This window comes from Pristis pectinata, chromosome 7 (genome assembly GCF_009764475.1).
Source record: "Pristis pectinata isolate sPriPec2 chromosome 7, sPriPec2.1.pri, whole genome shotgun sequence".
NCBI lineage: Eukaryota > Metazoa > Chordata > Chondrichthyes > Rhinopristiformes > Pristidae > Pristis > Pristis pectinata.
In genome coordinates, this window is record NC_067411.1 from 31999660 (window position 1) to 32014319 (window position 14660).

The 14660-nt window shown below is 40.9% G+C and overlaps 1 protein-coding gene across 1 annotated transcript in view; it reads right to left on the reverse strand.

The window, feature by feature from the left end:
- Positions 1-10154: 10154 nt before the first annotated feature.
- The window catches only part of LOC127572815 (uncharacterized protein KIAA2026), a 61157-nt gene continuing 56651 nt past the window's right edge, over positions 10155-14660 (reverse strand). The window contains exon 8 of the mRNA XM_052020460.1: positions 10155-14503. Within this exon, the coding sequence (XP_051876420.1) occupies positions 10878-14503 (3626 nt within the window). The 3' untranslated portion in view covers positions 10155-10877. The remainder of the gene's footprint in view (positions 14504-14660) is intronic.

Genomic DNA, 14660 nt, shown 5'->3' on the forward strand with positions numbered 1-14660 from the left:
AAATGCTGCTCCTAGGAATCAGCACTAGTTCATTGGCATTCACTATACTTATCAATGACTGTGATGAAGGTGGTAGTTGTCCTAGTTTAGAGTGAGGAGCTACAATAATTAGTGCAAGTGAGAAAAGTTAGAGAGGTTTTTAGACATTAAATGGTAATATGTCATATTTTCTTTTTTATTCATGAGAAGCATGCAACTCTGGAAGGTCAACATTTATTGCTCATCCATAATTGTCCATCAGAAGGTGCTAGTGAGCTGCCTTCTTCAACTCCTGCATGAGTGTATGTAAGGTACTCCCGCAGTATTTGACCCAGTGTAAATACATTTCCAAATCAGGAAGAAAAGCAATTTGAAAGAGGCTAATTTTACTTTGCATCATACTGGTCTTAGCTTGTACAGTAGAGGCCATGAGTTAGTGAGATGCTCTCAAATACAACTTGGTCCTTCACAGCAATGCACCTTCTAGATGGTACACCATGTAGACATAGTGCACCAGTGATGATGGATTTCCCAACATGCATATTGCCATCTTGAAAGTGCCATTGAAATTGAACACATCTTGGCAAGTGGAACATGTTCCCTTACACTACTACTTTGTACTTGCAATTGGCGTAAAGGCTTTGAGGTATCAGGAGGTGAGTTACTCATCCACACCAGAAAATTCAGCATTTGATTTACGTTCATGGCTATGGAATATATGCATCTGATCCCGTTTAAGTTTCTCATCCCTGGTGGTCTTCAGGAAGTTGCTTGGGTTTTGGTGATGGTAATTCTGTTAAATGTCCAGAGGTGATAGTAAGACACTTCCTTGTTGGAGATCAGAGGTGACTGGCACTTGTGGTACAAACAGTCCCTGCCATCTATCAGATAGTGTGCCAATTTAGAAGCAGTCAAGCACTGAGCTCATTGAAGCAGCCGAAGATGGTTGGATCAAGGACTCTTGCAACAACACCTTAAGGCAACAGTGCTGGGAAAAGAGGGTTGTTCTTTTGGGACAGGTTTCACCTGACCTGGCTGGGATGAGTGTCCTCATGAATCAAATAGTTAGGGCTGTAGATAAGGCTTTGAACTACATAGTGAGAGTGATTTTGGTAAGTTAGTACCAAAATCAGTAAGTTAGGGAAAGAACAAAAGGTTCCCCAGATTAATTCCAGGGATGATAAATTTGTCTTGCCAGGAGAGATAAAGCAGACTGCGTATATACTCCTGTTCAGCTGATTTCATTGAATTGTAAAAATTCTTCAGGAGCTCGGCCAAGTAGACACTGAATGATGTTTGCTTCTGGTTAGTCTTGAGAACCAAGTCAAAGTTTCAGATTCAGGGATCGGCCAATCAGGACAGACAAGGAAACATTTATTCACCCAGAGGAGAGTAAATCTTTGAAATTCTCCACCCAAGAAGGCTGGGAAGCTTAGCTGCAACACAGATAAAGTGGCATGCAAAAGTTTGGGCACTCCTGGTCAAAATTTCTGTTACTGTGAATAGCTAAGTGAGTAAAAGATGACCTGATTTCCAAAAGGCATAAAGTTAAAGCTGACACATTTCTTTAATATTTTAAGATTACTTTTTTATTTCCATCTTTTACAGTTTCAAAATAACAAAAAAGGAAAAGGGCCCGAAGCAAACGTTTGGGCACCCTGCATGGTCACTACTTAGTAACACCCCCTTTGGCAAGTATCACAGCTTGTTAAACGCTTTCTGTAGCCAGCCAAGGGTCTTTCAATTCTTGTTTGGGGGATTTTTGCCCATTCTTCCTTGCAAAAGGCCTCTAGTTCTGTGAGATTCTTGGGCTGTCTTGGATGCACTGCTCTTTTGAGGTCTATCCACAGATTTTCGATGATATTTAGGTCAGGGGACTGTGAGGGCCATGGCAAAACCTTCAGCTTGTGCCTCTTGAGGCAGTCCATTGTGGATTTTGAGGTGCATTTAGGATCATTATCCTGTTGTAGAAGCCATCCTCTTTCATCTTCAGCTTTTTTCTTTTACAGACTGTGTGATGCTTGCCTCCAAAATTTGCTGGTATTTAATTGAATTCATTCTTCCCTCTACCAGTGAAATGTTCCCCGTGCCACTGGCTGCAACACAAGCCCAGAGCATGATCGATCCACCCCCATGCTTAACAGTTGGAGAGGTGTTCTTTTCATGAAATTCTACACCTTTTTTTCTCCAAACATACCTTTGCTCATTGCGGCCAAGAAGTTCTATTTTAACTTCATCAGTCCACAGAACTTGTTTCCAAAATGCATCAGGCTTGTTTAGATGTTCCTTTGCAAACTTCTGACGCTGAATTTTGTGGTGAGGACATAGGAAAGGTTTTCTTCTGATGACTCTTCCATGAAGGTCATATTTGTGCAGGTGTCACTGCACAGTAGAACAGTGCACCACCACTCCAGAGTCTGCTAAATCTTCCTGAAGGTCTTTTGCAGTCAAACGGAGGTTTTAATTTGCCTTTCTGGTAATCCTACAAGCAGTTCTCTCAGAAAGTTTTCTTGGTCTTCCAGACCTCAACTTGACCTCCACCGTTCCTGTTAACTGCCATTTCTTAATTACATTACGAACTGAGGAAATGGCTACCTGAAAATGCTTTGCTATCTTCTTACAGCCTTCTCCTGCTTTGTGGGCATCATTTATTTTAATTTTCAGAGTGCTAGACAGCTGCTTAGAGGAGCCCATGGCTGCTGATTGTTGGGACAAGGTTTGGGGAGTCAGGGTATTTATAAAGCTTTGAAATTTGCATCACCTGGCCTTTCCTAATGATGACTGTGAACAAGCCATAGCCCTAACAAACTAATGAAGGTCTGAGACCTTGGTAAAAGTTATCTGAGAGCTCAAATCTCTTGGGGTGCCCAAACTTTTGCATGGTGCTCCTTTCCTTTTTTCACTCCAAAATTGTACAAAACAATAATAATACACTAATCTTGCTTAAAACGTTGAAAAGAATGTTTCAACTTTAACTTAATGACTTTTGGAGATCAGTTCATCTTCTACTTACTTAACTATTCACAGTAACAGAAATTTTGACCAGGGGTGCCCAAACTTTTGTATGCCACTGCATTGATAAGACTTTTTTTTAAGATATTAGAGGAATTGATGGATACATGAGTAGTGCAGGAAATAACAGAAGTAAAAGATCAGCCATGATCTTATTGAATGGTACAGCAGGGATATGTGACTGAATCCTGCCTCTATTTCTTAGGGCCTCCAAGTACCATTACCCTCCATTGTGCTAAGGGTGATGGTTGCCAGTGTAAAGATTTAACATACATTACCTTCGAACTCCAGGTTTACTAGGACTCTAATAAAGCATTCAGCCAAATGGTGCCTTGACATCAAAGGCAGATTATCTCAACATCCTCGTATTTAGCTCTCTATTTTAGCTCTGTGGCTATAATGAAGGCTGGAGTTAAATGATGTCATGATACTGACATTCAGCATTGAGCAGGTTAGTGTTTTGAAAAGTAATGTCTAGTGGGAGAGTGTAGTGAATCTCTGGAATTCTCTGCCCCCGAGGGTGGTGGATGGATATACATTTGAAATAGATATATTTAAGGTGAAGATAAATATTTGAAAGATTGAGGACTTGAAGGCTGTGGGGAACTGGTATAGGTGAGGCCAGTATAGATCAGCCATGATTACACTGAATGATAAGGCAGGCTTGAGAGGCCAAGAGGTCAACTCCTGCTCTTATTTTCTTGTGATAGCAACTTTGAAGACATTTTGCAATATGCAAGATGGCACCAGAGTGTGGTCACACGTTGCAAGCTGCTCTCTACAGATCTGCTCATTACCTTTATTATAATACCAATTTTCTGTCACACCACGGATCAATAACAGGCCACGATAATTATTGGACCAGAATCAAAGTACATTGTGGTGGTACATGTACAGTGAGGGTGGAGAGATATGAGGGAGGGGACACAAGAAAATGGCTCTGGATTAGCGTGTCCATTTGTGAATGTGGATCGGGTGAGTGTCTGAATGCTTACAGTGTGCACATTTCTAAGTACGTGCTAAGTCTGTCCAGAGACTGGTCTCCAATGATCTTGGATGTCCTTGCCATTGGACCAAAACCTCAGGCTATCAAGACTGTGGTAGCTGGTATGCAACAGTCACCCCATGTTAAAGAATTCATGCAAAGGCAGTTGCCATTCCATTTCATAGGAATGAAAATGATCCCAAGAGACTACCAGAGAAGATTTACCTTGATCTTTTGTGAATAGGTGATATCTATGGTAGTTCCATGGTTAAGCAGCATCTGCATTGGCTGGAGCTAACGCTGGGAACAATGTATTCAGGGTTACAAGCAGAGTGTAGGATTAGTGTTGATGGGTGCTTGATGGTCGGCATGGACACAATGGGCCTGTTGCAACGCTGTGAAATTCTTTGATTCAAGAGTACAATGTACCAGATTTCCAGTGCACATAGCTGTTTCAGGATAACAGAGTAAACAGAATTGACTCCTTTCAAATTGGGTACCTCTAGAAGAGGTTGAAGATGGAAACTCTTCAGCTGTGTCAGTTTTATTCATCTGCTGAGGATGGGGATATTTATAAAGCCTCCTTCTATTAGTTGTCCACAACCATTCATGACCGCATGTGACAGGACAGCAGAACTTTAGTCTGATTCTTTGGTTTGGATTGCTTTGTTATTTAACATTTACACTCGTGTGTTGCACATTCATCAAACTCACACCTTGTTTAAGGTATGCCTGACACTGCTTCTGTACTTCTCATTAAATTACGGTTGGTCCCCTGACTTAATGGCAGCATGATAGAGAGAGATTTGATGGACCACAAGGTCACGTTGTTGTGAAATACAATTCTGATAGCCTAGTTTTGAATCACATACTTCTCCACAGATGTTACATCACACAACATGATAGAAACTGTCCTCAGCAGCTATACAGGATTTCATTTGGGCAAGGACTATACAGTTGTAATTCCTTCCAATGCTGTTGTGCATCTGTGACAAGGATGTCAAGTGTGGCAAGGAGATGGGTGAAGACAATATAGTCAATTTTTTCCCTCTTCCGCTGGCTCAAATAAAAATCAAGAAAGAGGAGTGGAAATAGGTAAATGGTTCCTTGCATCAGTTCTGCCAAAATGATTATGGCTGATCTGATTGTAACCTCAGCATCTTGACTTTCCAGTTCCATAAACCTCTGAAGTAAAAAACATCTTTAGTTTGACTACACTTCATGGCTGAGCATCCACAGCTCTCTGGTGTAGAGCACTGCAATCATATGCAACCCTTAAATGGACACCTCATTATTCTGAGGCTTCATTCTAATTCCAGGCCAAACCACCCAGCCAGGGAAAACATTCTCTCAGCTTCTATTTTGTCAGCCCCTTAGAATAAAACCATTCTGCTAATTCTTTCTGCACAGGTCAAAACACCTACATCTTAGAAATCAATCTAGTAAAACTTTACTTCACTATTTCTTATGGATCCTTAAATAAAATAGTCAAAACACTAAGTAGTCCAGCTGTGGTCTTGTCAAATATCTGTACAACAGCAGCAAAACTTCCTTAATCTTGTACTCTGTCACTCTTGGAACAACGATCAACATTCCATTTTCCTTAACCGCTGTACCTGCATGATAATTCGCACAGGGACACCTATATCTCACTAACTAAAACTGCTACAAGGTCTCAACAATATCTAAATAAAACTTTTCTTTATTTAAAAAAAAATCTTCCTAACAAAGCAAGTAACTTTACATTTCCACTCACAATCCATCGGCTACTTGAGGCTACCCCACTCAACCAGTCTATGTCCTTTGATTGATTCTGTCCTCCTCACAATCCATTTCCCCATTTGTATAATCAGCAAATTTGGGTACATTACACAGTCTCTTTATCCAAGTTATTAATATAGATTGTAAGTGGCTGAAGCCCAAATACTGTTCCCCTTACTACACTAGTTACTGCTTTCCAGCTTGCAATTTTTTTTGCAATCCTGTCCTGGCTAATAGATTACTCTCACCATCATGAGCCCTTATCACATGCCTTTATGCTGCAGCTAACTGCATGCTTTTTTGGAAATCCAAATATACTACACCCAGTGTCTCCCATTAATTCTTATTGCTAGTTACATGTTCAAAGTACTCAAATGCATGATTTCTCTTTCATAAAACTACTTGTGCACTCCTGATCATGTTATACTTTTCTTTTCAGTGCTTTGTTGTCACTTCCGTAATGACAGATTCCAGTTTTCCCCACCATGGAGGCTAGGCCGGTTGGTCTTTGGTTACTCACTTTCTTCCTTTTTTTTTTGAACAGCGTTACCATTTGCTGTTTTCCAATCCAAGGGAACTTTTTCAGAATTCAGGAAAAATTGGAAGATGACAACTAATGCATCCGCTTCTTTTAGGGGTCAAGGATGCAGACAATCAGGTTCAGGAGATCATCTCGTTCATAGTCGAGATTGTATAGTTATTTAATTGTTTTAAGTTTCTCAGCTGCCATTATTTTCTTAAAATGTTTTCCAGTGCCATCTATTAAGATAGATACAAAATACTTGTTTAGCGTCTCTGCTGTTTCCTTATTCCCTACTAGTTCCCCTGCCTCAGATTCTGAAGTACTAGTTTTACTTTTGCTGCTTTATTCCATAGTACAAAGGATCACAGCACAAGTGAGTGAATGAACAGCTGAATCATCTAGAGGGCTGAAGTACCTATGCCTGTTCATACACAAAATTAAGTAAACAGATACTTGTCTCACATTTCCTTTGAGGAGGTTAGTCAGGAAAAAACAGAGGATGACATGCATCAAAAATTAGGGTACGAAACAAGTGAATTATACATCCACTCCCTTTAAGACTACTGAAGTCAATTTTACCATATATACTGACTTACAGAAGTATACCTTGAAAAGATCAAAACAATATTTTACAATCAAATACCCATTATGTAATTTAGAAGATCAATTCTAGTGATATTGCCCCAAGATAGAGTTGTAAACATAGGTCCTCCCCAGGTTACGACAGGGTTCTATTCCCAAGAACTGTTCACAAGGCAGAAATGCAGCCACCTGGCAATATATTTAAATAAAATAAAGGCCAACCAAGGGCAACGTGCAGCTAAACCAGGGCATTTAACTCAACCATTCAGATATTTCTGTGAACAAAATTGCCACATGGTAGAAGATGCCTGCAGCCCCACAGCAGCTGGCAAATCCATACTGACAGTCTCCCAAATGCTAGTTCATAAGTCGGGCATTTGTAACTTGGGGAGGACCTATAAGGCTGCATAGCAAGCATTTAAATTAATGGAGCAAATTCAAAGTTTGCCACGGTAGGGAGAATTATGAGGGAGATACAATTGACTGCTCAACTTTGTAGCAGCATATAATGGACAAACCACATCCAGTTGTGAATGGTGGTGCACAATCAAAAACTCATGGGAGGTAGTTCCAACAACATCCCCAATTTGAATGACAGAGGACCTGGTATGTGAGTGCAAAAACATTACTAAAGCATTCACAGCTGTGTCAGCCAAAGCCATGTAGATGATCCAACTTGCCTTCCTTCTCACAAAAGAGTCATCACAGAAGGCAGCCTTCAGTTAATTATTACACTCTACATAATATCAAAAAATGGCTGAGAGCTCTGGTAAAGGCTGTACGACCAGACGTCATTGCTGTGGTACTGAATGAAGACCAATGTTCCAAAACTACCTGTACCTCCACCAAAGGTACAAGTCAGGAGTTTTATTGAATACTCTCTATTGCTTGGATGAGTGCAGCTCCAATAGCACTCAAGAAGCTTGAGATGATCCAGGAAAAATCTGCCTGCCTGCTTGATTGGTACCATATCCAACACCAAAAATATTCAATCCCTTTATCAACAGTGCACAGTGGATGCTGTATGCACCATCTATAAAATGCACTGCAGTTACTTGCCCAGGCTATTCTGACAGCACGTCCCAAACCAGAGATCTCCATGGCCAAGGTGGAAAAATGTAGGTGCACTGGGTAGTAGAACACTAACTACAGGTTTCCTTCCAAGCCGCCACACATTCTGACTTGGAAATATATCACCATTCCTTTATCATCACTAGGTCTAAATTTTTGGAGCTCCCTCTACAAGAGCACTATAGGAGTATCCTCACCAGAAGGATCACAGTGGTTCAAGAGTGCAGCTTAGCACCATCTTCTCATCTGCAATTAGGGATGAGCAATGACGGCCAACTTTGCCAGCGATACCCAGATCCTGGAAACTGAATGAATAAAATACCATGTAATGAATTACCCATCTGCTGACAAAAATATTATCCCTAAAGTGTTGTTTGAAAAGAAATGAACAAATATGGAATTATTACTTATCATACAAGCCAATGCCTTGTGCACTTTAAACAACAGATGTAATTATGAACTGAAAGACCGAACGCTAGAACCAGGACTTCCTGAGACACTGCAGTCAGGAAAGGTATTTTGGACAAAAAAGATACAATACAAAAATTATTTTTGCCACACAAGACAATAATGGTGCATATCAAGATGCAAAGTCTATTCACTGTTAGGACAACAAAACTATGTTATTGAGAGAAACTTGAGTCAGTGATATAGAGGAAAAAAAAAAGGTTTAAATTTAAGTTGCTTTTCAAAACCTAGACATTGCCTGCAATTTCTGAGCACTGTATCTGCCAAGAGAAGAATGATTAGAAATACACGGACGACCTTCTTTACAGCTACATTTGCCCAATCACAATCGCCAGCTGTTTATCGATTACAGCTCAGTGTTCAAACACCATCGTCCCCTCAGTACTAGTCACCCAAGCTTCTAAACCCGGGCCTCTGTACCTCCCTCTGCAACTGGATCCTCAACTTCCTATCGGGAGACCACAGTTGGTAGGAATCGGTGATAACATCTCCCTCTCACTGACAATCAACACAAGTGCACTTCAAGGATGCGTGCTCAGCCCACTGCTCTACTCTCTCTACACTCATGACTGTGTGGCTAAGCGTAGCTCAAATGCCATTTATAAATTTGCAGATGACGCCATTGTTGTTGGTAAAATCTCAGATGGCAACAAGGAGGTGTACAGGAGTGAGATAGATTGGCTGGTTGATTGATGTCACAATAACAACCTTGCACTCAACATCAGCAAGACCAAGGAATTGATTGTGGACTTGAGGAAGGGAAAGTCAGGAGAACACTCATCAGTTCTCATTGAGCGGTCAGCAGTGGAAAGGGTGAGCAGCTTTAAGTTCCTGGGTGTCAATATCTCCGAGGACCTGTCCTGGGCCCAACACATTTATGCAATCATAAAGAAGGCACGCCAGCAGTTCTACTTTGGTAGGAGTTTGAGGGGATTTGGTATGTCACCAAAGACTCTTACAATTTCTATAGATGTACAGTGGAGAACATTCTGACTGGTTGCATCACAGCCTGGTATGGAGGCTCCAATGCACAGGATCGCAAGAGGCTGCAGATTCAGCCAGCTCCATCACAGGCACAACCCTCCCACCACTGAGGACATCTTCAAGAGGTGGTGCCTCAAGAAGGCAGCATCCATCATTAACGACCCTCACCATCCAGGACATACCCTCTACTTGTTACTACCATTGGGGAGGAGGTACAGGAGCCTGAAGACCCATACTCAACAATTCAGAACAGCTTCTTCCCCTCGGCCATCAGATTTCTGAACAGTCCATGAACACTACCTCATTTTTCCTTTTGTTTTGCACTATTTATTTATTTTCTAATTTATAGTTTTTCATGTCTTTGCACTGTACTGCTACCGCAAAACAACAAATTTCACGTCATATAAGACCGTGATAATAAACCTGATTCTGAAAAACTCCTTCTAAATGACATTTTTAGCATCCAAGGTACCAGCCTTATTCAAGGTGCACATTGTCAGAAATCACACTTTCTATGTTGCTTATACTACCACTCCTCACCACTACCCGAAAGTTGCTGGTGCAACTACAAGAGATTGCTTGAAAAAAACAGGAAAATAAAATGCTCAGCTGTACTACAACCTAAAAAGTCTGTTTTTCTCCCTTTAATAGTCAAGTGGAAGAGATTCATAATCCAAGCTACGCAGTCAAATTGAAAGACAGAAATTACTACTATAAATTTGGAACTGAATCAAAGAACTAGAGTTTGAAAGGGAACCTGCATTTGAATAAAAAAACTATTTCAGCATATAAAGAACAATTGCACACATTTTTAATCATGCAGATCTGTCTGCATTTTTCTAAACACTGGTCCTTAAAAGCTACTAAACAGCTTAAAAACCTATACATTATATAAACAAACAAATAAATTAGCAAAATTCTTTTGTACATTCACTTTAGTACAACTTTGTGGGTTCAAAAGTATTTACAACTGTACAACTGCAGAAGTTTTCTACGTTAAATACTTTAAAAAGGCAGCAATAGCATATAAACAAGTCTTATGCTTTGTTTTTGACTGCACATTTTCTTAAAAAAAAGTCACACACTTAAAGTAGAACATTGCAGCATACCAAAGATATAGACATCAATACAGGTCATACTGCAAGTGTGCAAGAAGCTTTTGAGTGCACAGTAAGCAATCAATAAAATTGCTAGGATTTTTTTAAAATTATAAACCAGGGGAAATTTACAAGTACCTTCAAAATTTGCTGTCTTACAATTTTTAAACATTGTTTTGTACATTGAAATACACAAGTTTCACAGAGACAACACTAGGAAAGCATCCTTGCAACAGGAACTTAGTAACTGCAGACTAATAAATATTGTGCCTCTTAGACATCTCAGTCACTGTTGAATTCGGCTGATGTAATAAATTGTGCCTTATCCCTAAGCCAAATACATAACCCAAGAATGATTCCAGTCCTGCCCAAGGCTCGTGCGTTTCCCGTGGTTTGGATTTATGGCAGACGCAGTTCAAAGACTGGAAGATGCTGAAATGGTTCTGGTAGGGTCAAGGACTTCCGATGTCTTTAATGCCGGGAAGACCACAGCAGCACTTGCACTTGAATTCCCCGAAACACAAGTCAGAGAGGACGGTGACACCACTTTTGCAATTGGATTACCCACAGTATTAATAGCATTTAAAACAGCTCCCTCTGGGCTGACCAATAACTTACTGAAGGCAGTGTCTACAGGAAGAACTGCAGCACTCTGGGTTGTAGGAGCTTGGAGGCTAGATACTATAGTTTGAGGCTGAGACCTTGCTGTAGAAACATTTATCAGCGTCGATCCTGTGGTAAACTGAGGAGATTTAGAAACAGCAGTTATAATTTGTGGAGCACTCTGAGGACACAGATTTTGAAGTATCTTTTCAGAGGGAGCAACACAAGGAGACAGAGAGGATTGAGAACAGTGTGATACAGCAGGTACCATCATGGCCTTCTGACAAGCAGTGGTAACATCAGTTCCTGCATGAAATCCTGGACTACTTTGTTTCAGTGTATTAGAAATCAGCAGAACATGGCTACCAGATCCAAGGCCTTGAGGTGGAACGACGAACCGATGGTTGTTGATAACTATTTGAGTCCCTGGTGCCAGAGGAGTACTTGTATTGATGACTATTTTCTGTCGTATACAAGACTCATCTAATGGTCCAGAAACTCTGCTGACAGAAGGTGGCACAGGTGCCACAGGCTGTATTGGGGAAGTAGCTGCAGTAACTGCATTAGTACTTACAGGATGTTTTGATAAACTGGGTACCGTTGTTTGATGTGCTGAACTAAGACCCAAAGCAGCAGGAGACAACACATTACCAACAGCTGGTGGACTTGGGCGAGTAGGTGCTTGCACAGATGCAAACCTGGAAGCAGTACTTGAATTGATTTGTGATGCTATTGTGTTTGGATTCTGGAATCGAATAACCGTTTGACAAGTATCTTTTGAAAAATGCGAGTTCTGTGGGGTAAAGGCTATACTTATTGGTTGAGCGCTTGCTGGTACTATTTTCGAATTAACCGTGATTGGGTTTGGTAAAGTAGTTGTAATCGGCAAAGGGAGAGATGGAGTCAGTGTCTGCTGTGACACTTTTGGCTGTACAGATGCAAGAAGCATTGATGAAGCAAGGTGTTCTGCTTTCACTGTTGAAATTGCAACAGGATGCCTAGTTGACAACATTGTTTGATTGGATCTCGATACATTTTCATTTCTTTTAATTAACGTAGTGGGAAGTGAACCAAAAGTTGTGAAAGTCGATGTTGGAAGAGATGCACCTGCAGCGGTTGTTGCTACTGTGTGCGCATTTCGAACAGATGTCTTAATTCCTGTGGCGTTCTTAAAAGATGCAGAGCTTCGATTCCCAACTACAACTGAAGGAATTGCTGAAGTGCTAACACAAGTTGTTGGTAAGACTGCACGTGTGGTAGATAATCCTTCTCCAACCTTTGCAGATATATTTGGCAAAACATTGATTCCTGGGGTTTTCTGGACATTGTTCCGAAGAAGATGAGCTGGATTTCCCTTATTAATTTCTTTTACCTGAAATGGGCCAGGCAATGGATTGGTCTTAATTGGTGTTTCTCCAGTATATGGTACCAGCACAACCTGACAAGGATCTGCATTCTTCACTGTCATCTGTGTTGTACTTAGTAGTGAAGCATGCTGTGGATGGGGTAGTTTTGTTAATATTAAGTTGGAGGATGAGGACATTGAAGTCACAGGTGGACTCATAAAGATTAATTTTTGAGGTTGTGCATTAGCAGCTATGGTGACTTGACTTGTTCCACAAGGTGCAGCAGATGGACTCGGAACCAATAGAAGTTTTGGCACTGTGGTTCCAGCCAGAAATGTACTATCTCCTGCCTTATTGCTTTCTGGTGGGGTAAGAAATAGTTGCTTGCAACTTGTAGCATCAAGGGAGAGTTGCAGTGACGGTGCTTGAGTTACCGTTACCTTACTTTGGACAGGACCTCCACCAGATAATCCACCCACAGGACCACTGACTATATTCAAGGCATTTTGGGTACTGCTGTGCACAGGTGGACTATCTGAAACTGCTGACAATATTGTGGGCAGAGGCACACGAACAGGTACAACTCCTGGATTATTCACAGTTTTGCTAGGTCCGAATTTAACTTTTTCCCCAGCCAACTGGTTTAGGCCTAATGGAACCGATGAAACAGAACTGGAAACAGGGAGCTGACCAAGGTTTGAAAGGGAAGTCTGTGTTGGAACAAGAGAGGTCAATGGTGATGATGTCTGTGTTTTTGATACTACAAAGTTCTGAACCTCTGGTAAAAAAGTAAATATTGGCCTGGGAGTAATAGCATTAGGTGACTTTTGGTCTGTGTTGGTTTGCACTTTAACAACACCTGTGTTTCCTCCACGAGTCATGACTAAAATGGACTGAGAATCTCTTATGCACACAGTTTTAAGTTCCTGCTTTGCTTCAGTTGATTCCTTTGATTGCTGTGAGTTAGAGCTCTGTATTGTTCCAGTGTTATTAATTGACCTGCTCTGTAATTTTGTTGGTGTTACTGGCTGAATAGATGCTGATTGTCTATGTCCGGTATTTGATGTTGTAACTGCAGGTGCCACAATGGCTGGCATTTCCGGCCTTCCTTCTGCTACAACCATGGTTGACGATGCCAAGAAATTATATGAAGATGATGTAACTTTCATTGGTTGACCAGCAGAAATTGTTACTGTTGCTGTACTTGCTGTGCTCCTTCCTTTCGTTAAACTGGAAATCTGTGACTGAACTTTAACAGGTGACAGAGACTGAAGGTCAGCCGAAGGAGAATGTCCCGAGTTAGTATTTTGAGACACAGCTGAGGCCTGTTTCTCCAGTTCCCTTGGTATCTTGGGTGGACTTCCTTTTTCAACATATTTACCATCTTGTTGTTGAGACAGGAAGTTCTTAGGTAAAATAAGCACCTGCTGCATGATCTTCTCTCCAGATTTTGGGTCAATAACAGGTTGGACTGCAATCTTAATCTGGCTGTTACTTAGATCAATTGGCACACAAGATCCATCAGGCATTTTATACAACATTTGCAGAGGACCTTTTGGAGACACAGGAGGGGGTGAACAGAACTTTACTGGACTAGGATGTAATGTAGTTGGAGATGTTATCTCTTCTGGGCTGCTAGCCTCTGTTACAGAGGAGGATGTCTGACTGGTTAAGGTCACTTTGTTCCCATTGTGTTTTGCAAGTAAGGCTTGGATAGGTTTGGTCCCTTTCTGCACAACTGATTGTGATACATTAACCATCTCCCCTTTTGAATTATCTGACTTGGCAAACTGTTCATCCATTCTGCTCAAGTTGGGTGATTCAATCAACTGCTGTACTGTTGCAGGTTTTGATTCAATCTTTTGGTTTCCCTCATCAGATTCTAATGTGTTGAGATTTGCAGCAGCTTCATTTGTGCTTATTTTGGTCTTTTTGCAAGGAGGAGGTTCCTTTAAACATTCAAGATCATTACATTTAATTTGCCTTTTAGGATTCTTGGAAGCTTGCTTCTGTGTTTCTTTACTGGAACATTCCCTTCTTAGAGGCTTTAGTCTGGCCATTGGTATCTCAACATCTGGCTGTAACAGGTCGTCTGAAAGATATTAAAATGATTAATATTAAACACATATGAGTTGCAAGCAAACCTCTGACAATATAAAGAAAAAGCAGGTGATGTGCACAGAACTCTGCTATGTTAAACAGTAAATGTCGCAAATGCTGTTAGTGGTGACTGCAGAGTCATCTAATGT